The sequence below is a fragment of the Podarcis bocagei genome (assembly GCF_964188305.1).
Source record: "Podarcis bocagei genome assembly, chromosome: 3".
Lineage (NCBI taxonomy): Eukaryota > Metazoa > Chordata > Lepidosauria > Squamata > Lacertidae > Podarcis > Podarcis bocagei.
The window spans coordinates 40,207,624-40,233,982 of NC_138127.1; the positions used below are offsets into that span (position 1 = coordinate 40,207,624).

The 26,359-nt window shown below is 42.7% G+C and overlaps 1 protein-coding gene across 5 annotated transcripts in view; it reads left to right on the forward strand.

Annotated features, from left to right (window-relative positions):
* The first annotated feature begins 438 nt into the window (after positions 1 to 438).
* DCBLD1 (discoidin, CUB and LCCL domain containing 1) overlaps positions 439 to 26,359 on the forward strand; it is a 48,366-nt gene continuing 22,445 nt past the window's right edge. For 3 of the 5 annotated variants that reach the window (XM_081186775.1, XM_081186779.1, XM_081186776.1), the window contains exons 1-2: positions 12,874 to 13,146; positions 24,088 to 24,300. In XM_081186775.1, the coding sequence (XP_081042901.1) occupies positions 13,041 to 13,146; positions 24,088 to 24,300 (319 nt within the window). In that variant the 5' untranslated portion in view covers positions 12,874 to 13,040. Of the gene's footprint in view, positions 485 to 12,873; positions 13,147 to 24,087; positions 24,301 to 26,359 lie in introns of those variants that run through there. The other 2 variants (XM_081186778.1, XM_081186777.1) reach the window with 2 other exon arrangements.

The following is a 26,359-nucleotide window of genomic DNA, read 5'->3' on the forward strand; positions in this document are numbered from 1 at the left end:
CGACTCCCATCAGCCCCAGCCAGCAAAGCCAAGGGCCAGGGATGATGGGCGTTGTAGTCCAACAGCTTCTGAAGGACCACAGGTTCCCTATCTCAGGACTAGATGACTTCCAACATTCCTTGGTTCAAGATTCTATAACTCTATTGTTTCACCTATTTTTGATATTTGTAGCCTGATAATCTACCTACTAGATAGCAACATATTTTCTAGCTGCTATTTCCCCAAAATTTTACCACATTGGAGCAGGGATGATGTAGGAACACTTGCTGATAGTTCTTGGGTGTAAGAAATGGGAGCAATGCAGTGTGACTTTATTCAAGCTATATGCTCTTGATTGATATTATTGTGGTCATACTTTTCTCTAAGGCAACCTTCTCTGGTGCTCCACAGATTTTTGAACTGCAACTCCTATCATCACTGACTATTGACTCTGCTATTTGGGGCTGATGGAAGATGGAATCTGAAGGTCATCAGGCTGGGGAAGGTAGGTGTAAACATAGGAATTTAAACAAATTTTCCTATTCTGGGGCAATAAGGCTTTCAGTAACAAGAGTTAGTTAGGCATTTTGGGGTGTTGACTGATGGCTATGGAACTGCACTGACCATGTGTTTGCTTATATACCTCCAATAACACTTCCTCAATCTGTACATATGGAAATTAATAGTTCACTACAAAGCCTTGCTTATATTTTCATTAATGAGCTCCAGCTACTGAGGGAAATGGGAGCTCTGGCAAAATGCCCTGTGTTGCCCAGAAACTTGCACAATCTAACACCAACCTAATGTGTGCCAATAGAAGATATTGTTGTACCTCTAGTCTGGGGACAATACAGCAGCCAACATTTCGTCAACATTCTTAAATGTGTCATTTTCTTCTGCTAACACAGGGTGCTATCCACAGTTAATTTAGCAAATCGTTAGCATCATTTATTTGAATTCCCTTATTCCAGAATAATTCACTGCTATGTAGGACACAACAAGAAGTCATAATTAAGGTTTAAAGCACTCTGGAATTCATGGTTTTGAATGTTCTGGTGAAACTCTGATTCTACTGGATTTTGAAGACTCCATTTGCCAAATATAAACCTTCTGCGCCATGCCATCTTCTCCACCCTCATTGTTCTACCCGGACACTGAGGTCCAGCACCGAGGGCCTTCTGGAAGTTCCCTCACTGCGAGAAGCCAAGTTACAGGGAACCAGGCAGAGGGCCTTCTCGGTAGTGGCGCCTTCCCTGTGGAACACCCTCCCACCAGATGTCAAAGAGAACAACAACTACCAGGCTTTTAGAAGACATCTGAAGGCAGCCCTGTTTCGGGAAGCTTTTAATGTTTGATGTATTATAGTATTTTAATATTCTTTTGGAAGCCGCCCAGAGTGGCTGGGGAAGCCCAGCCAGATGGGCGGGGTATAAATAATAAATTATTATTATTATTATTATTATTATTATTATTATTATTATTATTCACCATACAAACAGGCAGCAGCAGTATCAGTTCCCAACCAGATCCCAAAACCCTACTGCAATATTATAGATTTCTTCTTTCCAAAAATAAGGGTGCTCAAATGTGTTGACCAATGGTATTAAAAGGTAAAGGTAAAGGGATCCCTGAACGTTAGGTTCAGTCGCTGACAAACAATAAAATATTGATTTCTCCTAGAAAGCTAGTGACATTTTAAAAAATGAATGTTTTCATTACTATTACTAGGATTTGTATACATTCTCTTTATTATGCAAGAAGGTCCCGTCTCTATCGTTTTTAGCATTAAATTTTAAGCAGAATTTCTCATCGTCTCACAATGACTAGCTTTCCTAGGAAAATATTTTTGAGTCTTCTGTGGGTGAGCTACTGTGTCAGCGACCTACTTAAGCTATCTATGGAACGAGGGTGACACACTGTGGTCAGAATAAAACATGACTTCGCTTTAGTTCTGAATGTAGTATAAACACTGAAAACTGGGAAACACTGGCCTGTGAGCGCTCGAATTGGAGAACAGCCTTTACCAAAGGTGTCACAGATGCTCAAACTCAGGACAAAAGGGAGAAACATGCTAAGAGGAAGGCACGCTTAGCAAACCCTCACCATGATCAACTCCAGCCTGGAAACCTATGTCTCCCCTGTGGAAGGACGTGTGGATCCAGAATTGGCCTCCACAGTCACTTACGGACTCACTGTTAAGACAGTGTTCATGGAAGACAATCTGACTCGGCTATGAGTGACTGTCAAAGAAGATGGTTCTGTTCATATTCCATCCCTAGGAATGGCTAACATAAGTCAATGAGAGTTTTTGAACTGAATACAGTAGCCTCAAATAGGTTGCCCTAAGTTGATACAAATGGGCAGAATTCACCAGGAAACTCTCCCACAAATGCACCACAAAATGGATGGGAGGAATGAGCACAAATAGGCATGAGATATGGGTGGCGAATGATGTAGTTAGTGACTAATTTCTAAAATGCACTGATAATTGCCTAAACCAGAATTTTCCTCTACGCAGTGCCCAGCTGAATGATGGATTTGTTGAGGAGAAAGTTTGGTTTTTGCAGCTTAAAGGCTGTGAGCTCCCTTCCCCCAATGCAACCTGCTACACAGGGATGAGAAAATATGTGGCCCTCCAGATGCGGTTAGACTACAGCTTTAATCACCCCCAACTATTGTCCATACAACAACATTTGGAGGGCCATTTGGAGGGCCATAGACTCCCCACCCACAGCCTATTACTTTCCACCTTTCACCCAAATCTCTTGCTTTTTAAGGATATCTCTCCTGCCCATGTGAGCAAAGTGAGGCAAAGATGAACAGACAGACATACAGACTTGCAGTGGTGTGGGACATTATTATAGAAAATTTTGTCTGCAGTGCCATCTCATTGCCACGTTCTTGGTTTTATCGCCTTGAGTCTCGTCAGGGAAAAAGGCAATGAATGAATGAATAAAACAACTAGACCCATCAGAGACTTTCAGTTTATGAGAATTTTTTTCCTTACCAAGATATCAGCCAGATTCTTAAGTAACAATACAGTACAGTGGTACCTCGGGTTACATACACTTCAGGTTACAGACTCCGCTAACCCAGAAATAGTGCTTCAGGTTAAGAACTTTGCTTCAGGATGAGAACAGAAATCGTGCTTCAGCGGCGTGGCAGCAGCAGGAGGCCCCATTAGCTAAAGTGGTGCTTCAGGTTAAAAACAGTTTCAGGTTAAGAACGGACCTCCGGAAAGAATTAAGTACTTAACCCGAGGTACCACTGTAGTACAAATTAACTAGCTCAAAGGTTTCCCAAAACTTTGCTACAGACACCCTTGCTGCTGTCACATGGTGAGAAAGGAGTTCCTTACTTTTAAGGTCTTTATTGGCTTCAGAGGATAAATTTTCTCCCCTTGTCCTCTGCTCAAGTAATGTTCCTCAATCTTCTCTAGGGCCACTTTCCCCCACTCCCCTTGCAACACGCTCCTGCACCTGCAGGCTGTCAACCTCCTCTTCTAAGCAATCCCTTGGTGACACATTAAGGCAGAAAGGAAAAATGTGTAGTATTCATACTCAGGGGTCACCAAGTAAGTTAACACCCTTCCTTCCACAGGTCACAAAAATAGACAGACAGATTTTTTCCATAATATGAAACATATTAATCTCTCTGAGGATGATGTACAGCCGGTAATCTGCAATGCAACCCTACATCATAAGATGTGACATAAATTTAGCCTCTTGAAAGGCTCTTGGACTTATTATGGCATTTCCCTGGGCAGTGCTCCTCGGCAGGGACCTTAACCACATTGCATGCTCTGCTGCTCTGTAATAAACCACACACCTCACACGGTGCTTCCAGACATGGGTGATTTAGCAGCACCCATGGTTCAGGCTTTGCATTGCAAGAAATGGCTGGCTAGGGATCAGCTGTGTTGTCTGCACAGCTGGTGGGAATGCTTGAGATAGGTCTGTATGTGGCAGATTGCTAAAGATATATTTGGGAGAGATTACCATACAGGAACCACGTCTATCTTGGTTATTTTGTTTAGTTGCTAATGATGCTGTTTTGTACAGTGGTACCTCGGGTTACATACACTTCAGGTTACAGACGCTTCAGGTTACAGACTCCGCTAACCCAGAAATAGTGCTTCAGGTTAAGAACTTTGCTTCAGGATAAGAACAGAAATCATGCTCTGGCAGCGCAGCGGCAGCAGGAGGCCCCATTAGCTAAAGTGGTGCTTCAGGTTAAGAACAGTTTCAGGTTAAGAATGGACCTCCGGAATGAATTAAGTTCTTAACCCGAGCTACCACTGTATTTGGTTTTATGTTTAACAGAATATTTTACTTTTTTCATGTTGCATTAAATATGTATTTTGTATTTGACCCCTCATCTGTCATGTTTTATTTCATGTTGTTCTGGTAGCTTGTGATCCACTTTGAGATTTTAAGATTTTTGTAGTCTTAGCTATTCCCACCTGGACATTCCAGGAACTGAAATTGGGTCTTGTGTTGTACTACTGACCTATCTTCCTGACTTAATGAATAAAAGTGAACCCTCACACTTCTATCCACTGCAACTCACCTGGCCTTGGTTTCATAGCATCATACTATTGTTATAAACAATAAAAATCTGCCCTTTTCCCCTTATGTGGTATCCAAGAGCTCGTACAGAGTCCTTACGTGGGTTCCCTATTGGTAGGAGAAAATAACAGAGGCGAACCAGAGAATATTGAGAAGCAAAGCAGCTAGTAAGCCTGATCTTTGTTGATTTGTTGCAACAGGGTGCTCCCCTCACCCGCAGGAAAGGAGGAGGACCTAAAACAATGGCGTGCAAGGCCTTATATAGACATTTTAAATTCCCTCCCCCGGAGCTCAAGACCACCCCTCCATACATCATACATACATCACAGAAGGGGTGTAACCTAAGACCACGCCCCACAAACATCATACCTACATCACAGAAAAGGTGGTCTACAACAAAATTTGAATGTTGTTGTTTTTCCTGTCTGCCAGGTTATCTGATAATGCCTTATCTGATTGCCTTTCCTGATAGTCTTTTCCTGGTAGTCTGTCACCCTTTGAAATGGTGATCACTAAATTCCTGTAAGAAGGAAGGTTTTTTCCACCTCCTCCCTCCTTGCAGAGAAACATCTGGTCAGCTTGGGAGTCAAAATGGTTTCAGGACTGTCTTCCTGCACTGCTTCAGACATGTGGTTTATATATTTATGTACATGTTTGCTTGGTACATGAACATTTAATATATATCTAAGACCTTAAAATTCTTATTACACTATGACCTACTGAGTTAGCCGGCTCCACTAGCACCATCCTCCATCAATATCTGTGAGATTCAAAACCATACCTCTGTAATCATGAAACTAGCTGTGGCTGACAACCTGAGGCTGCAATCTCATGTCATGCTACTCTCAAGAATTTGTCCTACATACCAGTACTTAACTTATACCAGGCAACTCAAAAACCTGCAGTCAGAAACATCTGAAACTGGATAAGACATAGATGATGAAGCATTTTTCTTTTTTGAAAAAATGTGCTATGCAAACATAATCAATAATTCCAACAGCAGCCTCAGTGGGCTGTATGGATCCATCTTTTTCTTATAGGTCCTGCAGTTTTATTGATTTATTTTAGGGTCCTTGTACAAGACCACCCAGCTCGCAGAGGGTCAAGATAAAAGTTCCAGCTGTCTTTTGTAACAAGGAGCTGTTAGATAATTATTAACCTTTGAGTGACTATCAGCCCAAATGTTATCTTGGGGATGATTATTTTTCTTGGTTGTTTCATATGAGACTCCCTGGCTTCATTGCTACACACACACCTCTTGGTACTGGGTGGATCCCTTTCAAACTGTCACATGCAGTCTTAGCTAAAGATGCAGCACTAACCCCATTTACCTGGGAGTAAGCCCCACTGAATTCAGGAGGACTTATTTCTGAGCAGACATGGTTAGGACTTCAACCATAACCACGGGGAGTCAGCAATCTCTACCCTGGGAGCAAAATATATTTCTTTATACATATGAGCTCCTTTTTTCAGGGGACAGACTGAATTGTGGCATGCCCTTTCTTACCTACTTGTCTTATTCCCATCTTCTTCAAACCAACAAACTCTCTGGGTGTGAGCATGGGAGAAACACACAGAGTCACTCAGCAGTCTCTCATGCACCATATGTGGGGGCTAAACTCAGCAAGCTTCATGCTCATGTTTGAGATACACAGTTCAGTCATACACACTAAATGAAAATGATGGTGCTGACTTTTACACAAAACATTCTGATAGCCAGTCCAAGATTCTGTCTTTTGCACAATACATGAAATCTGGCAAAAGGGCCCAAAGGTTCCTTCCTTCCTTCCTTCCTTCCTTCCTTCCTTCCTTCCTTCCTTCCTTCCTTTCTTGTTTTTAAAAAAACTTGTTCTGATAGGCTAGCAACCAGCTTTCCACTTTTCATCATGCTTTCCACTAGGTGGCACTGTGATATGCCGCATGTTAAATTTTGGAATTGTAAACACCTTACAAATGCTGGATACTGTTTGGTCCTTTCTTTTATTGAATGCCAGGCATGCATAAAGAAAACATTCCCTGGACTCAGTGAAGTAGAAAGGGTAGTCATAAATCAGCTTTGTGCCAGGTACTAGTGGGAGTGTGCAGCCACTTATTGCTTAGTCTAGGTCTGCATTCATGAATTTCTGAACTCCTCACCTGGGCTGGCACATATTGGAATGTTTCTATTTAAATACAAGTTATATGATGCAGCAGAAGCCTGCACCATTTTTCCTGCAAGAGTGCAAATATAACGAACTGTGTCATTGCTTGAACTCCCTCTCAGACAGGTGAAGAACATTCAAATAATAGAAGGTACCTCAAAGGTCATCTTAGTCCAACTCCCTGCAATGCAGGAGTCTCACCTGCTACCTGGCTGCTTTGTCCTATGCTGCTGAGTACCTTCTAGGCTTGGGGCTCAAAAGACAGTGAGTGGACTGTCTGGCTCTTGTCTTTGTGAAACCCAAAGATGTCCAGAGAACAACCTGGATTTCCTCTGGGCTCAGGATTGGGGAGACTACAAGGATGGCAGCAGGAGAGCACATATTACACAGAAGGTCATGGTGTGTGTGTGCTGAGTCAGCATGGTTTGTCTGAATACAGGTGCAGTGCCAGCTATAATAAGAGCTTGCTGCGCCACCTTTCAACTAGCACGCCATGACAAACCATTGCTATGGACAAATGAAATGGAACACCTACAGAAAGGACACATTTCTAAATTGATAAGTGCCAAGTCAGCATGCCTCTGAATAGCAGGTGCTAGGGAACAGCCCACTTATCGTGTCCTTAATGTAGGTGTTTCATTTCACTGCACTCAGGTCCTGCTTGTGGGCGTCCCGTAGGCATTGCTCTGAGAAAAGGATATTGGACTAGACGGACCCCTGGACTGAACCAGCAGAGCTCTCCTTATGTTATTATGTGTGCTTGTTTTCAGTGGGTTGCAAATGCTCAGTGGTATATTGTTATATTACGCATCCCAGGGTTGAGAAGACATTAGATCCTGCTGGAAAGGAACAACAAAATCATTTCCTTGCAACCTTCCCTGTGAAATGTGAGGCAAGATATTAAAAGAAGCACCTCTTAAAAGCACTAAACTGGGTGTAGTTATGTTTTAAATAAGCAGTCAATATTGTCTCATTGCCTTTTCAAAGAAAGATTTCGCTGAAATGAATTGAGGAAAAAACCAAACCAAACCACAGGACCTTTAACCACATTTTATATATCCATGTAAACTGATTTGTTTTCTTTAAACACTCTTCACAATTCACTTCTAAAGCTGGAGAATTGTTTTTAACACACCACCTGAATATGTGAGTAGCATTTTTGTTTACAAAAAAAATTCACCGAAACTTGCATTTATACCTGAGCTGCTATTAAGCCGTTAAATGTTTACATCAGCCCAAGAAAGAATACCTAGAAAATGTAGTCTGGCATTTGGTGATGGCAGACTTTGCTCTCTATACAACTGTCTAGAAAGGCTCAGCAGGCCAATTCACTGTTAGAATTCTTGGGCAGAGTGGTTTGTTTTGCTTTCCCAGGCATTTTAAAACTTAAACTGATGCTGATGGCTCCTGCAGTTTAGGAGTGATTGGATGTTGTTGTTTTAGTGTTTAGGGGTTTTGTTTGTTTGCTTAGCTCTGATGAATTGGATGTCACCTTGGGAGCTTTTTAAGGTAGAATGGATGATTCATAAATTTTATAAACAAATATTTGCTGTCCAAGTCATTGTGCGATGCCTTCTGCTGGCTAGGCTGGGAAAACCTTTAGGCTTGCTGACACAGCTACTTTGACCCAGTTGGACTTGGCAGTGGACAGACGTAAGGCTGTGGGAACCTGTCAGGATTTGCACGCCCCTTGTTCCCTATTAAGAAACTTTGGAGAATGATAGCCTCCATTCATGAGGGTGCCTGTTACTGAATGTTGAACATGCCCCTAGCAAACTGCTTGCAGTTTGAGCCAGTGGAGGTTCCCTGCCCTAGGCTTGATGTCCTTTGCTCACTTAGCCCTGCCTGGTTAAGGTCACTTTAGGACTGGATCTCTTCACGGCAACCCATTTCAGAGCAAAGTTGACAGACAGCAGCCCAGCCAGCCCACTTTGCATATTCTTGATAACATTCTAGCTCCTTTGTCACATGGGATTGCTTAGGAAATGAATAGTAAAAAACAACAACACAACACCACAATCTGGGGGGTTGAAAGCTTTGCCAATGTTTCCTAAGGATCATGTAACTCCCTGCAGCAATGCTTCAGTTCCAAAAGTTCACACTGCAATAAATCACATCCAACAGTGCCATAGACTTTTTGTTGTTGTTGTCTTTGCTTAAAAAGATTAAGGAGGCTACTCCTTTGGAATCACTAATGTAGGCTGATTTAATGGCACAGTTTACCTGTAACATTAAATCAAAACATGACTTACTTAGCATGAAGCAAACATATAAGCTCCCGGAGAGATCGTGGCTGCTTTGCTCATTTTGCTGCTGTGCTGCACTGAGCTAAACCATGGTTTGGTTTAGCATGTTGTTCCAACCTGGGCTTGTGATTTAGGTCTCTCCAGGCAGACGATGAACAGAAACTGTAGGTTTTGGCTAAAGGCTTTCTTCTTGTTCACACTGAGATTTCACTATGTGATCTTGTATGGCAGAAGATGAGCTGGCTTGGCGAACTGACCCTTAAATACTTAGAGAATTTATGTGAAGAAAGTAAAAAAAAAATCCCTTGTGACTGCAAAACTCAAACTTAGTCTCTCTCTCACCCACACCCCCTCTGTCTTGCCTTGGTTTTGATAGACTCTGCCTGTTTGCAGGAACCATTCATTTAACATTGTTTTGTACATACAGGGAGAAAAATGAACACAAAAAACCCCAACAAGTTTGGCTCAAGACTGATATGTACCTTTGCAGATTACAGAAGAGCTTGTGAAAACAAGGCTGTTAAAGCTGGAACAAACTGGAAAGACAGTCACGCATGAGATACTAAACTGGTCATGAGACAGGGATTTGTTCTCACTGATGTAGAATAATAACCAAATAAAATGGTGTGTTAAGTCATCGTCAGCCATTTATTTCAGCACAGGGAAGTTCACACTGGAAACAATTGACAATGGCATGAACACTTTATACTACCAAGGGAATAATGAACATTTTGTTTATTTATTTACAACTAGTAGACTCAAAGCTGTCATTGCTCGGGAATTCTAAAAAACAACAAAAACAACCAGTGCACATTTGGAAATCAGTGGTTAAAATCAGTGCAGTTACAAAAATTTCAGTCTATCATCTTGACTCAAAATGGCTTCCAACTGTATTCAAACATCAGTGAAAACCCACTCCTTGATTTCAGGAAACATCATGCATTATTTGGTTACAAAATCTTAAGAGGCGTCCAAACACATAGTGAACAAACAACTTTGCAAAATATAAAGCAGATACTTACATCCTGCTTTATAGTCCTGAGATGCTCTCAAAGAAGCTTCCAAAAGATTCTCAAAATAAGATCACATTCAAACCTGGTACAGGAACCAAAACCACTCAGTATACATTAGGGACCAGGATTATTCAGGCAGCATTTCCTGCCCTCTTCCTTGTCCTTCCCTGATGTCAGACCAGGCAGCAGTTCCCACCAAAATCTTGAGTCAAGGGAGTATTCTTGAGCAGCTGCATCTTGCTCTGCTCATGATGGAATGGAAACAGACTCCCCCCCCCCTAGCAGTTGGCAAGCAGCAGATCCTCTGAGGCGCATGGGTGGGGAACCTGTGGCCCTCCAGATGTTGTTGGACTCCATCTTTCAGCAGCCTCAACTATCAAGGCTGATGGTCAAGGATAAGAGGGGCTGTAGTCCAGCAACATCTGGAAGGCTACAGGTCCCCCACCCGCTCCTGCTCTGAGGCAAGGAAGGGGGCTGAGCAGCTGGATCTCATTCAGCACATGATGGGACAATATGGCTCCAGAAACAAACTGATGTGCTGTTGCCCTGTATTACAACAGCAAGCAACCAAGAAATTAAACCCTGCATCCAAATCAAATATGGATAAATCTTTTCAACTTGTATATTTGGCTTCAAAAATTCCTCAGTTCAAGCAGTTGGAGCTTCGAAGGACAGCTGCTACAGGTTTGGTCCAGAGTACTGATGATTTACAGATGAATCCTAAATGTGTATGTGTGTGAGATGTCTAACACAGCCACTGCTAAACCATGGTAACACATAAGTGGAAACATGAGAGACAGAATTTATTGGTTCCCAACTTTAGAATTTTTGATCCTGCTCTCCCCCCAAACACACACACACATTGGGCTTCAGATACAAGGCTGCCTCTTACCTGCTGCTGAATGCTCTGTTTTGGGTCTGCCACTAGAACAAACATTGCAGGTGGTAGATCTAAGCCCAGCTCTGTGCACATCCCACAGCACATCCACATCACAGTGGATTCATGCCACTTTCCACAGGTGGAGCACCTTTTTGCAAGCAGAGGGGCACTTCTACCTCCTCCAGCCAGTGGCTCTGCAGGTCAGGACTGCACTCTTATGGCATTTTAGTACATAATCCATTTCTTTACAAATATACTAGATAAGCAAGAAAGAACCTAGACATGGAACTGCTAGTTTGCAAAGCAAATAAATTCCTCCAAAAGCAAATCTGCACTCACACTTGGAAACTCCCAACACTGTTTCTTGTTAGCCAGCTGCACAAACTCTGGCCTGATGTGCAGAAACAGCAGGGGAGGTGGCAAATTAATTATCATGGCATTTGGATGCTGCCCTGTAGCATAGAAGTTTTCTGGACAGTTTGTGTTAAATAAGAAAGCAACTAGAACACAAAGCAGACACAAAACCCAAAGCAACATAAATACAACCAAACAAAACCTCACCACATGCACAGATTTAAAAACTGAGCGGTCCACACTACTTCCAGTTGTTTAAAAGGCCTGGATGGTGAGAAAATATCACAAAGACAGTGCCAGGTGAACCTTCCTGGGAAGGAAGGCTGCTCTATAACTGGGTGGCCACTGCTGAAAAGGCCTTATCCCTGGTGTTTACTCACTTCATTCCTTAAGGGTCTCCAAAGAGCATCTTAAGGTTGGACTAGGTACATAGGATAGAAGGCAGTATTTCAGATGACCTGGTCACAAGCTATTCGGGGCATTAAGAACATAAGAAGAGCCCTGCTGGATCAGGTCAGTAACCCATCTAGTTCCACATCCTATTCTCAGTGGCCTACCAGATACCTGTGGGATGCCCAGAAGCACTTTCTCCAGCTTTAAGGCACAGTGTGGTATAGTGGTTAAGAGCGGTAGACTCGTAATCTGGGGAACCGGGTTCGCGTCTCCGCTCCTCCACATGCAGCTGCTGGGTGACCTTGGGCTAGTCACAGTTTTCTGAAGTCTCTCAGCCCCACTCACCTCACAGAGTGTTTGTTGTGGGGGAGGAAGGGAAAGGAGAATGTTAGCCGCTTTGAGACTCCTTCGGGTAGTGATAACGTGGGATATCAAATCCAAACTCTTCTTCTTCTTAAGTTGGGCAAAGAAAAGAACTGGGTGCCACTACAGTTGCCAAAGCACAGGGATAATATGGTCAAACCACCTTGTTCTCAATTGACAGCAGTTTCCATGCCATTTAAAAAAATATGTAGCACATTGCAATAATCGAAACAAGCGCATGGGTAATGAAGATTGACTGCAAGTTGCCTAGAGGCTGCCCCAGTTTAAGCGACTTACCAATTATAAATTACTGTTAATAACAACGATGGTGGACACGCGATATTCCTCCAAGTTAATGTATGCACAATATTTGACTTCAAGGTCATACGACTTAACCCACATGAAATCACCTGCATTTAGAAAAGAAGAGTGGATATCACAGAGTTCTAGCAGGCTCCTGTGCTAGTTTTCTGGGTGCTGCGATTTATTTTTCGAGGGCGAAGGTGTGTTCAGTGATGCCATCAGGGCAAGGCTTTGGGACAGAAATCTAGGGCGTCATTAGGCAAAAGGAGGAGTGTCCCCAAACCAAGGAGTCCTGGCATAGTGCAATAAAGTGAAGAAATACACTTTATATACACTAGAGAAGACAGGAGTTGCACCTGGGTACAGGCAGAGTGCCATTCCCTCACGTCCAGATGAGGGAAGAGGAGGGCTTCGGGGTAAATCCCCGCTGGCTTCCAGGCAGGCTCGAACCGAACCCCTCCAGGAGAGCCATCGCTGGGAAAGGAGCCGCCTGGGCGGGCGGACGCGCCTCCCTCGGCGCACGAGGGGAGGCCCGGGCCCGTTGGAGCCGCCCCTCCGCCGCGCCGTCCAATGGGAAGAGCCGCGCTTGCCTTCCTCGCTTCCTTTCTCCCGCGGGAGGCGGCCGGGCGCTGGGCAGACGGGGAGCCGCTTCTCCGGCGTCGCCGCCGTCGTCGAGGGGGCGTCCCGAGGAGGAGGCAGGCAGGCGAGCGGGAGAGGGCCGCCGCGGGCGTTTCAAAGCGGCGGGAAAAGGGCGAAGAGCGGCGGCTGGGCAGGCAGGCAGCCGCGAGTCCCGCGGGGCCATGGGTCGCTGCAGGCGGCGGCGGCTGCTGCCGGGGGCTCCGGCGCTCGCCCTCTTCCTGCTGCTGCTGCCCGCTTGGCTGCTCGGGAGCTGCGCGGAGAAGCTCGGTGAGTCGGGGCCGACGGGGCCATTTTTGAACGTTTCCTTTGAACTGGGAAAGTTTAGTGCCGAGCGCGGAAGGATTGTGTGAGAGAGTGACTGAGAGAGAGAGAGATTTTCTGTATGTGTAGAGAATGACTGAATGCGACAGCGCTGGAAAAGCTCGTGGTTTAGCGCTCTGAAAAAGATACCAGATGTTCTTTGCCTTCGAGGGATCAGATTCCTGGAGATTTAAAACAACCTTTGAGATTTCTTCCTTCACCGTCTTATAATAATAATAATAATAATAATAATAATAATAATAATAATAATAATAATAATAATAATAATAATAATAATAATAATAATATAATGTGTATATTGTGGCAGAGCGGGTGTTTTTCTCACCTTTCCAATAAGTAGTTTGTGGCTGGTCAGCTTGTGTTTAATAAATGGTTGAAAATGCAGGACTTAAAGGCTAGAAGGTATTTCGGATGAACTGGCACATATCAGGACCAAGGTATGATTTGCGGTGCTACTCTTGTCAGGGCCACCAGCAGATGTTGTTGAAGTCCAGACTCCATCACCTGCGACCATTGGCCAAACTGGCTGGGGGCTCATGGAGTTGCAGTCCCTAGAACATCTGGCACCCCAGCTAACCTTGTGCTAGATATATATTCTACTTTAGCCCAATTTCCACATGGAAGAGCCCTAGCTTAGCAGCAGAGCACATTCCTTGCATGCAAAAGGTCCCAGGTGCAGTCCCAGATATCTCTAGGTAGAACTGGGGGGGGGGGGGGACGGACTGCCTTGAAACCCAGGAGAGCTGCTGCCAGTCAGGGTTGACATTACTGCTCTGGATGGATCAATGGTCTGACTTGGTATAAGGTATTTGCCTTCCCAGTGTTGTTCGTCACAACAAAGCTTTGAAGGAGATGGAGTTTATTTGCAGATGGAGAACTGGGGTTGATGGACAGTAACTTGTCCTGCAGTGTTCAAATCAAATGTCAAGACTGCCCCATTCGCTTCCTTGAAGAGATTCCTCCTTTGTACACATATGGCTGCCTTCTTTTTTGAAGGGAATGAAGAAGCCTGATGCATGGTGTGTGTGCAGAGATGTAGATTGCGGGAGGCAGTAAAAGGCTGACTTGGGAAATTAATAAGGCCAGAGAATGCACACTTAATAGGACTGAAATGCAACATTACTCACATTTAATATAAGATAATTTTCCATATTTTGACAGTTGGTTAATTCACTTGCTTCTAAATAGCTTGGCATCTTGCTGGGAAGCTGAGCATCAAAAGCTTTCTGAAAATCCTATCTTGACCATTAATAATGTGATGAGAAGTGTGAAATTGAATGTTTGCTTTTTAAATATAAGACAGTCCTTTGATTTTTGTGCTTTCCATTTCATCAGTGCAGTTCTGCCTGTAAAACTTGTTTAGTTTGGCAATGCATTCCACAGGGGTGAAACTATGCTTTATTTCACTCCGGTTGAAGACTCAGCTTGGAACCCCCACACATATATTTGTGTACACACACACAGCCTAGGAGCCTCATCCAGGGCAAAAAGCCTGGCTAGCCCTGCCCCTGCCCCCCCCCCCCCCAATAGCTAAAGCTCTGCATTCCCTAAGGAATCTGAAGTAGACAACCTGTAAATCATGCAGTGGAAGATCACATATACTTTGTTCTCTGTTCTTAGATGCTTTGTTTGTGGTTTCAAAACTAGTTTTCCTTCGCTGGAATACTATGCATGTTTACTTGGAATTAAGTCATGCAGTGTGCTCATAGAGGTTCACTCCCAGGGTTCACCCCTGGTTTGTTAATCCTTTTATGTTTGGTATTCCATGCAATCTTATTTCATTAGCTATGTGTGCACTTCTTAGGTGAACTTTGCTTTCTGTAACTCTTTGTTCATGTAGGAATTTCCACTGCCGAAACCTAGGGCTGTCAATAATAACTTGAGAAAAGATGATGAATGAATGTAGGCTGCCAGGTGCAAGAGTCTTATCTAAGGGATGCTGTGGAGGTACATTGATTTTGCTGGCTGAAACAGCTGAGGTAGAAAGGAATCGCCATTACGTGCTGTGGAACTGTGACATCTGGCAGTTCTAGAGGGAGGACGGTCTAAATATTCTAATTAAAAAGAGATGTTTTAACTGCACACAAGAGCTTTCCTTAAGGGTATAGAATTGCCAAATAATTTTTGCTATGCCAGTTAAAAATAGAGGGGTTTTTCCTCTCCTTTTCGTCTTTGATCTCTTCCCCTACCACCCCCCCCCACACATTTGCTTTGTCTGTGCCAGTAGAACAATGAATTATGCTGTCTTAGCTGATTTTAGTGCTTTATATAGTTTGACCTGGTTAATCCATGCCTAGTTTAGCCATGTGTCTAAGTAGCAGCAAGATTATAACAGTAACCCATATTTTAAAGTCGATGCATGTGGACTGTTTTTTTTTTTAAAAAAAAAATCTTTTGATTTTTAATTTAGAATAGAAACACAAATTATGAAGTACAGCTTTATTACAAAGCATAGTTGATGCTATGTAGTGCAGTGGCTAAGAACCAGTGCCAGGAAGTCCCCCGTTTAAATCTCAGTTCTGCCATGAACATACTAGTTGGTCTTGCTGTTGTTTAGTCGTTTAGTTGGTCTTAGGCCAGCCATTACTCCTCTCTGTGTCAGCCCCGACAGCAGCAGCAACATGCAAGTAGGAGAGGATTCAGCTGGTAGAGCATGAGACCCCTGATCTCAGGGTCGTGGGCCCACGTTGGGTAAAAGATTCCAGCATTGCAGGGGGTTGATTCTCAGGTGTCCCTCCAACTTTACAGTCCTAAGCCTAAGCAAAGAAACTGATGATGGTAGATAATAATAATAATATTGGCCTGATTGTAAAGATTGTAAAATGAGAGGATGTGAAATCCTTCAAACATTCAAAGTACTATATAAATATTACGACATTAATCTTCTGCAAAAGTTTTTCTAATGCCTGTCTTGGTCTTGGGTATGTCAGAGGATAGGCATGGCCAGCAAAAGATTTAGTGTTAACCTTTGTATGTATTGATATTATCTGCTGTGATGTCGCTTGAACGACAGTGAATAATGAGAGTTGTGGTTATTCATTAGCTTGTTAAACAGGCCATAGCTGAATGAAATCGATACACAGGGGTCTCCATAAGATTTTAACAATTGGAATGGGTATCAGTTGAACTCATTGCTAACATAAACTCTTACTGTAAAATCTCATTTATGTACCTAGCGCATTTGCTTCCAAAACAATTGGAACATAGGAAGCTACCTTATTGGACCATTGCTCCACCTCTGCTGACAGACAGTGACTCTCCAGGGTTTCAGACAAGGTTTTCTCTCAGTCCTGCTTGGAGATGCTGGGTGTTGAAGATGGTTGTGGGCTTACTGTACAAGCTTAAACTGTGTGGTAATTATTTCTAGTGCGAGCAAAAGTTACATTCCTGGCAACCTCTGTGCTGCTCCTGTGAGAGACTTCTGGGCAGAGGTGTCACCCACAATTTCCTCCCAACAGCGTGCTAGACCTGTCTCCAACCTGTTCGGTGGAAAGTTTTTTGCTTTCTCTTTGCCCTCTCTTTCTCTCTTCATGGAGAGACAAGGAGTAGGGTTGATGCTCTTCTGTGTTCCACTAGCTGAGAGATAAAACGGGGGGGGGGGGGCACCAACCAAAGGAACAAAAGAAATGAGACACATCCAAGTTGCACAGGAAACAATGCAGTTTATTGAGGCCCCATACATTTTTTTATGCCACCTGGCCGGGGGGGGTGCAATTACACACACACACCACAACAACAACAACCTGGAGCTGCTTCCTTAAAATAACTGCTTGGAGACCATTGCACACTTCTCTGAAATAACTTGTAAGGCATCCTAGAGGGAGTTTTTATGCCTCTGGGCTTAAAAGCTGAAGTGCATTCCAACCATGGCAAACTGCTCCATTGCGCTGAGGGAAACAAAAGCAGTAGGGAGTTACTCGTGCATGAGTGCACACTTGTCTCCTGGCAGAGACATACTTTTTGTCAGTATGTGGGAGTGCTGCTGCTAGTATCCCAGTGGCGTTGGTATCTCCCATTTGAAACAACTTCACATGGTCAAGCTCCATGCCTGCAGAAGTAACAAGCTTTAGCTTCAAACCTTATTGCTAAACGAAGTTGACCTGCACAACATGGTGCTTTGTGGGATTTAACACATACACAGTCATTCCCTGAAAGAGTAATGCATTTCCAACAACATAGTGTTGACTGTATTATCTCAGTCCCATTGCAATCTGTGAGACATGTTTTGGGGGAGTTGTGTGAACTTAGGTTGGCAGATACTTCCATATACAGAAAATATAGTGTCAGCAAGGAAAGATCCTGTAGTAGATTAGGCAGTATGTCTGTGCTTGCATGTTGTATTTCCCAAATTCATCCTTGTGATCCAAAGTCCCGTCTCAACAGCAGCATAAAAATGTCTATGGAGTTGTAGAGTCTTAAAGAGAAAGGGCAATGGAGCAAAGGGTGAGAAGGTGGTGTTGTAATTATGTTTGCTTGTTTTCTTATTAAAAGAGCAGTGCAGGTGCTTAGTACCTCAGTAGGTAAAGGTAAAGGGACCCCTGACCATTAGGTCCAGTCGCAGACAACTCTGGGGTTGTGGCACTCATCTCGCTTTATTGGCCAAGGGAGCCGGCATACAGCTTCCGGGTCATGTGGCCAGCATGACTAAGCCGCTTCTGGTGAAACCAGAGCAGCGCACAGAAACGCCATTTACCTTCCCGCTGGAACGGTACCTATTTATCTACTTGCACTTGACGTGCTTTCGAACTGCTAGGTGGGCAGGAGCAGGGAGCAGAGGCTTTGACAAGTTCTTCTAGCCCCGTCCTAAATCCTAGGTAGAGCTGCTCTAGTTAGTTTGGTGTATCAGACTGGCTATAAATGATCAAAATGTGTTGGATCCTGAAGCGTTGTAGCAACATTTTAATGCCATATATGGATGGTTCACATGCACCCCAAATTTTAGCAAAGAACACGTACCTCCCACAACTGATTGACATCAGTCAATCAGTAATCCTGCTGAGTAAGTGTGCTTTCAGGATTCACATGCAAAAGCCTGTTTTACAGCCCTGACCACATTTGCATGTGAACTTTGACTCACATATCGGAGCCGGTTTCTTGCTTGCCAGGGCAGTCCTGGTTTTGTCTGGGTGTGGACAAATACAGTCTGCAGTGTAGTCAACCACGTATGCAGCTGATGCTGGCGACTGCCCACTCCCTTCTGTTGCTGGATAGGGAAGTTCTAGCCATTCAGCTCTGCAGCTGACGAGTTTTCATATTAAGCTTGGCTGTGCTAGTGTTCACCTGGCTGGGACAGGACTTCTCACATGTGAAATGGACTAAGGACTTGCAGAGCAGCATTTGTGGCTGTTACTGTCAGGGAGGACGCCAGCTCCCAACCCAGCTGTTCTGGCTTTGTGAAGTACCGTATTTTTCGCACCATAGGGCGCACCGGACCCTAGGGCACACCTAGTTTTTAGACGGGGAAATCAATAACCCCCCCCCAGCCCCAAAGAGCAGCGTACAGGCTGCGCACAACCTCTCCCTGCCAGAGGGGTTGCGCGCAGCTATGGCACAAGCCAAGGCAGCCAGCGGGATGGATCCCGCTTGCTGCTTTGGCTTCCTCTTTAGCCGCGCGCAACCCCTCCTGCCGGGAGAGGCTGCGCAGGGCTAAAGAAGCCATAGCCCCGTGCAGCCTCTCCCTGCCGGAGGGGTTCCGCGCGGCTATGGAACAAGCCTGCATTCGCTCCATAGGACGCACACACATTTCCCCTTCATTTTTGGAGAGGAAAAACTGCGTCCAATAGAGCGAAAAATACGGTATATGTTTCACAGCCCAATCCTATGTGTGTCTACTCAGAAATAAGTCCCACTGAGTTCAGGTTATTGTGCGTAGGATTGCAGCCTTTGATGTTTAATCACTGCACTTGTGACTTCTCCCCGCCCCACAAGCCCCTTGAGCCAGGTAACAAAGCTTGTGAAATTTATTTCAAAAAAAGGGAAGTTATTCAATGCTTCTATTTATTTATGAATGACTAGATTGTGAAATGTGAGTTTTTAAGCAGGGGCTTGTATACATCAGTTGTGAAACTTGTTAAGTTATTATGGAGACTTTTCAGTAGACTTTGTTGTTCAATGAATTCTGTGGAATTCAATCCCCCCTGCCAAACTCATTTCCCGTACATGCAGTACACAACTTTTTCAGTTCCTCAGGCTTCATGCTTTCGGGGAGCAGCTTCCTCACTGAGTCGCCTCCTGAGAACTTGGGCAAATTGTAAATTTTGAGGATGTTTGATTGCTGTTTTTGTCTTGTTATTCACTATTATAATTTGTGCTGCTTTGTTCACCACTTCATGAGGATTTCTTCATCTCCAGCCCCCCCAAAAAAGCAGGATATAAATCTTTTTATTATTATTTAAAAAATGCTTCAAAGTTCACAGTCTTTTCATGTAGAATACTGGCCAGGCCTTTTGCCTTCCTGAGTGAACAGAGAATGCAGCCAATGCTCTCCTCTACAATTTGCAGCAAAAACCAGTGGGCATACCCTCTTTCAGAAAAGTTTATCTTCTGAAGGGAGATCCCTGTTCTGGACCCGGATTCCTGATCTGGACCCTCCGAGTTCCTGGAACGCAGTTTGAAAACCACTCGCAACTGTATGTGATTTGGGTTATAAACATTGATGTTGGGTGAGCAGGAAGTCACTAGTTCTGTTGAATTGGAATATAATTGTTGAGTAACAAATGTAACTTTCTATATGGGAAAAAAAGAATGAAATATTATAAAAAAGAAAAGCACTAAAGTAGTATTTTGTTTTTAGAGTATCTTTTTGAAATATAAACACTTGAGAGAGACAGATTCATTGTGGCTAAGGTTCTTCTTTAAAATAAAAATTGAGCATCCTGGTATTTGTGTGTTTATCAATATTTTCCAAGTTTTGTGCCCAGTGTTTTATGCCAAGTTAAGTGGGATGAGCCCAGTAGCAGTAGATATGCGATGGGGCAGTTCAAGAAAACTGTGATGGTGGAGAAACGCTTCACTTTTTAATGTTTCCCCCTGAGAATCTGCTAAGGCCACTGCTGGAATTGTGCACAGCCAATGCTGCCAATCAGATCAGTGTCTCCCACCAGAAGAGAGCGAAAGAAAGAAAGAAAGAAAGAAAGAAAGAAAGAAAGAAAGACAAATGTGTCATTTTCATTCCCTTTGAGTTTGTTTGTGAAGGTCCCAAGCGCAGTGCGACGCTGGAAGGAATCAATTAAATGAAGAAAGGGAGGACACGGGTCTCCTTGATACACTGGTCTTTCTAAATCTAAGATCTACCCTGCCTTAAAGGATTTTAAAGGGTAGTCAATAAGTAGAGCTGAGAATTAAGTATCAGGTTTCTTTGTTTAATTCATGATGCATTTTAATAGCTCACTTCTTTTTGTCTTGCAATGGCACCTGGTTTCCTCCCTGAAAATTCTTGAGTACTGACACATCCTTGGCTTGGACCGGGGCAAACATTTTGGCTCCCTCTTCCCCCAACCCCAAAGCATCTTGTTTCTCTAACAAACCTTAGTAAATATTTAGCCACCCAGGATTGTCAAACCAGAAAAACTTGTGTGAGCTGTCCCAGACAAAGCCCTTCATAACCTTAAAAGTCCATATTGGGCAATGTAAACAGACACCTATGGGGAGGAGGGATTCCCGAAATTCATTCCCTTTGCATCCACCCTTGGATATCCCTGAAGGCTCCTCTGTTTGGAGCAAGAGGCTTTGGGACGGATTGAGACGCATGGTGTTCTCCAACTAAACAATCACTGATGTATTTTGAATAGGAATCACAACCCCAGTTATATTATCCTGGTTTTATATGTTCAAGTATCTGTGTCTAGAACAGCCTTCTCTAAACTGGTGTCTGCTAGCCATTTTAGAGTAGACTACAGCTTGCACTTTTACAAATGCCGCTCATTTTCCCATTCTGCTTTTGTGATAAGTTGTGCCTCTATCTGGTGTGGCAATGCCTATGCTATGGAACTCCTTGCCTGCTGTGTTAGATGCCTGCTGAAAATTTCCAGTTTCTGCAAGCCTGTCCAGTCACATTATTTAAAATCATAGAACTGTAGAGTTAGAAGAGACCACGAGGGTCGTCTAGTCCAACCTCCTGCAATGCAGGAATCTTTTGCCCAACGTGGGGCTTGAATCCATGACCCTGAAATTAAGAGTCTACCGACTGTTTTATCTCAGCTTAGTTACATTTGTTTTATATGTTTCTTATTTTATCATCTTACATTTTTTGAAATTGGATTTGTGTGGTTTTAACCATGCTTTATATATAGTTGTGCACCACTTGAATGTATATATTTTTAGCAAGTGGTCTACAACAGGGTGGATAAAAATCAATGATTTTTTAAAAAAATAAAATCTTTTTTTTGTTGTTACTTAAATCCGATTTTTAAAAATTTAAATTGGATTTTTAAAATAAAATGCTTTTGGAGGAAAAATCTTTATAAAGATAGTTTTCTGTTTAAGTTACATTACAGTCCAAAGGCTATTCATCAGGAAATAAGGATTTGTTTTTCGTGTGTGCTAAAACTCAGTCTAAGTTGATAGATAGATAGATAGATAGATAGATAGATAGATAGATAGATAGATGATAGATAGATAGATACACACACACACACCGTTTAACCACATCAGTTAACAAACATGGATACATATGCTATAATATTATTGTTTTAGTTAAATAAATGGTTTAAATTGTTACTAAGGAAATGTTTATTTTTCTCCTTCCAATAAAGTGCAGCAGAAAAGTTGTCCAAATATAAACAGTTAACTTATTAAATCTCACAATAATTTCATAATTATCTGTCTATGTATTTCTAATAGTATAACCAAATCAGTAATTTTTTATATAACTGTAAAAACTACTCTGAAAATTTATTATTCCAAAAATGAAACCTTCATCTGGTTGTAAATATTAAGATTATACCAGCAAGAATGAGTCATTCTGTAAAAAAAAAATGATTTAAATCAGTCTTACTGACTAGTGATTTAAATTGTGATTTAAATCGTGATTCAAATCGATTCAATTTAAATCAAATCCACTCTGGTCTACATGTTAATAAATAAATACAGCTCATACTACCCATCAGCCTCAGCCAGCATGACCAATGGGCACTAGATTTGGGAAGGCTGTTGAAGAATACTATATACTCTTCACACAGATACCGTTCTATAGAACTGCAAAAGGTGTTTCACTCTGGAACCAAGGAGGCAATTTTCAGAAAGTCTTGCACCTATTTACTCAGAATATTTTTACTTTGAAGTACGCCGAAGGCTGCAGTTCTGTACACTTACCTGGGAGTAAGCCACATTGAACTCGTTCGAACTTACTTTTGATTAGATGTGTATAGGATTGTGCTTTTATGTTGGCTCCTAAGGAAACTCTTCCCAGATCTATGAGACTGGTGGACTTTTACCGTATTTTTCGCTCTATAAGACGCACCAGAACACAAGACGCACCTAATTTTTGGAGGAGGAAAACAAGAAAAAAAATATTCTGAATCTCAGAAGCCAGAACAGCAAGAGGGATCGCTGTGCAGCGAAAGCAGCGATCCCTCTTGCTGGTCTGGCTTCTGGGATAGCTGCGCAGCCTGCATTCGCTCCATAAGACACACACACATTTCCCCTTACTTTTTAGGAGGGGAAAAGTGAGTCTTATAGAGCAAAAAATACGGTAGTTGCTGTATTTGTAAAGGGATGAGTGAAGAGGGGGAGGAGAAGCTTGATAAATAAAGCTACCCTCCCCCAGAAATCATTCTGTTACTTCTGAATGCAATTGCTTTTTCGGATGTGCTGTGAACAACTATCAGGGGACTGTGCAGGCAGTATGACAATTCACCATCATCCTGTTTCAGAATACAAAAGGGAACATCTGCCAGTAATGAAGCCCAAGGCTACATGTAGGTGGAGAAAAGAGGCTCCCAGCTTAGGTCATTCACTGTTAATGTCAGGATCATTTCCTCCTAAACCATTTTCTTCTAGGCAAAAAAAAAAAAAAAAAAAAAAAAATCCCATGGGTCAGAATGTAAGCACTGTATAGCGCTCGTGCGAAATCATGCCTTTGTGTAAACCAGACAGAGGTAATCCCACTTTCTTGTGTTTTCTGATTGTTTTCATGAAAAAAGTGGGTGGAGCGACAGAAGTGGTCGTGAGGAAAGGGGTGTGACCTGCACAGAGTCTCGAAGGCTGGATAGAGTGGTCTGGGGGGTTGCATTTGGCCGCTGGTTCTTAGGTTCCTTACCCCTGTTCTAATGGAATGGAATGTCTGTGTGGGGAGGAAGAAGACAAGATCCCCTACTTTTCTTTACAAGGAGCACAGTGTTTTGCAGAGTCTGTGTGAGGACATTATGTCTACCAGAGCGAGAGCAGTCACTTGGTGCAGATGAACATTTTACCACACCTTCTGCTGCTCACCTGCATTTGACTCTTCAGCAAGATGAGGTGAACCTTCCTTTCCCTTTATCCTGATGATACAGAAGATCATGTTATCCTGCGGTGAGAGAGCTCACCCAAAAGATAGTTGAGTGACCTGTTTGAGCAAGAAGGTCTGTATTCCTGATCCTGCCCCACTGTAAGGCAGAACAGGAGCATTTAAATAAGTTTGGTACATGATGGGTTTCCATGGTAAACATTAAGTGTGAGTCACACAGAAATTTGGTAATTTCTGAATTGGGGGCCCACGTACCGCCCCCCGTTCAGTCTGACCTGTTTCCGAGAGTTTATTGAGAACCTGCTTTAAATTTTAAAATGGAAAAAATAAAATAAGGAGGACTTGCATTTTGAAATAGTGTAGTGATTTGAAGTAGGTATGTGCCTATTGGTGAAAGCTTTGATGGTTTCTTAATTGCCGCCTTTCTGTGTCCTCCCCAGGAGATGGATGTGGGCCTATGATAATCTATCAAGACAGTGGAACACTGGCGTCTAAGAACTATCCGGGGACCTACCCCAACTACACTACCTGTGAGAGGAGAATTCAGGTGCCTCAGGGGAAACGTCTGATCTTAAAAATTGGAGACTTGGATATTGAATCCCAGCAATGTGAATCTAACTATCTTAGCATCCACAGTTCTACAACAGTGCATGGTATGTAACGATGTACCAGTAAGACTGGATTCATTAAAATACTTAGAGCTCAAATTAACTCATTGTTGAGCAAAGTAAGAAAAGGTACCCTGAAACCAGTCCTATTTAAGATTTGGTCTTGAGCATTGGATGCTCAAGGCTGGAAGGGCACTTTCCCCACCCAGCTAATGTGATTTGGTATGGTGATGCACAGGTGTTTAACATGTAGACATCCAGATGATGTGGGATTCCAGGTCTAACCATTTGCCATGTTGGATGGGGCTGTTGGAATTTGGAGGGCAACAGGTTAACTAGTCCTGTTTTAAGGTAATGTTCAAGGTAATGTTGTTGTTATATTGTTAAAAACTAACTTACGGATTGCCTTTCACTTAAGTTGCAATGTGTTTTATAACACATGTAATAAAAATATATATGGTATTAAAAACAACAAAAATAGATTTAATAAGATTTATTCTTTATGGCATTACTATACCTATTCCTATGTTTTGTACTTAATTATTTAGAAGCTGGTTACTTTTACCATTATGTCTGTATTCTGTAGAGCAGGAGTGGGTGGAAAGGTAGATGAAGATCTACTGTTTGATCTCTGAGTGATTCATAGTAGATCAACATGTGTTTCTGACTCCAAATTGTTTAACAATAACAACGACAAAATGACTCTTCCTTCCACCCTAAGTTATACGGGTGAAATGAAGAAGGCCAGGAGAGGGGAGCATATTTTTGTGTAGAACAACTGAGTTCAACCCTAGTACTCAAAGTTCTCTAGTTCTTTGACTGGTGGATCTTGGAATTCTTTTAAAATGCAAGAGTAGATCCTGCAGGCATGATGTCTGCCCTCCCCTGCTGTAAAGCACCAAACAACATTTCCTGTTCCGTCCCACTTGTTCTTTTTCTCTTAAGAGTCTACACACCCACCCACACTTTTTTTAAGGCCTTGAGACTTTCTGCTGACCTGTCTCTCTCTCATGCATGCATCTAGACTTTTAGCATAGGTTCTCATCGTCATTTGGACAGGTATGCTGCTTTGAAAGCCCCAGACCAGTCAGCCATAGGTTGAGTCAGCAGTCTTAATTACATCTGAGCAATAGACAGGTCATTGAGAAACGTAAGCAAGAGACAGCAGAAATATATCTGTGGGAAAATATGTGGAGGCAAATCTTGTGGGAAAATGTGGGAGTGGGTGGGAAGGTTAGGTGCAATGATCTCCAAATTATAAAACAGTATCCCCCCCCCCGCCAGCTTGTGTGGCACATGGCATAACATATTTAAGTATTAACATAAGTGATCTATCCTTGCTTGGCTAACAAATAATATTTCCTCCCTGTAGTTAAATTTGAAATCATTTGGTTAAGAAGCCCTATGTGGGGAGATGGATCTGATGGTGGAGGGTCAGTAAGGGGTTTCTGCACACTCTCACGCAGCCGTCTCTATCTCCATCCAAGCAAGAAAAAGAAATTACCAGAGTTCAGTGTGGTGCTCACATATTTAAAAGATGGCAAGAGTCCATCTGTGTTGGCTTTGTCTGGGCCTCCATTGCCAAACTACTCAGCTGGTGGCAAGGATGGTCTGGCTATCATGGATCAGAGCTAGACTCAGCTGGACTTGAGCCATTTTATTTTCCCTGCGATGTATGACAAATGGTAACTGATGGAATGTATCTAGCGTAGTGCAGTCACAAGCTAAGCATCAGTCTTCATGTAATGTTTCCTCTTTTTTGTAAAATTGTATGGGGAACAGCCTAAAGGGGGGAAATCACTGTATTTCTAAGGGTTGTAATATAGAGAGCATCATCTTAAATTAAAAAATCAATTAATGAAATAATTTCAAATGTAATGCCTTGTTTAGCTGATTGGTTCTAGAAGTTAACTGTAAAGGTGCTTTATAGCCAATAATTCATGTGAAAAAGTAGGACTGGTTCCAGGTTGACTTCTAATAGATTGTTTCCCTAAATTTTGATGGGTAGATGGGAATCTTAAGAAAACAATATGATTTATTTTTTAAAAACAGTTAAGTATTCAAATATAGAATTATTTTATATGCCTTTATTACAATGTGCCAT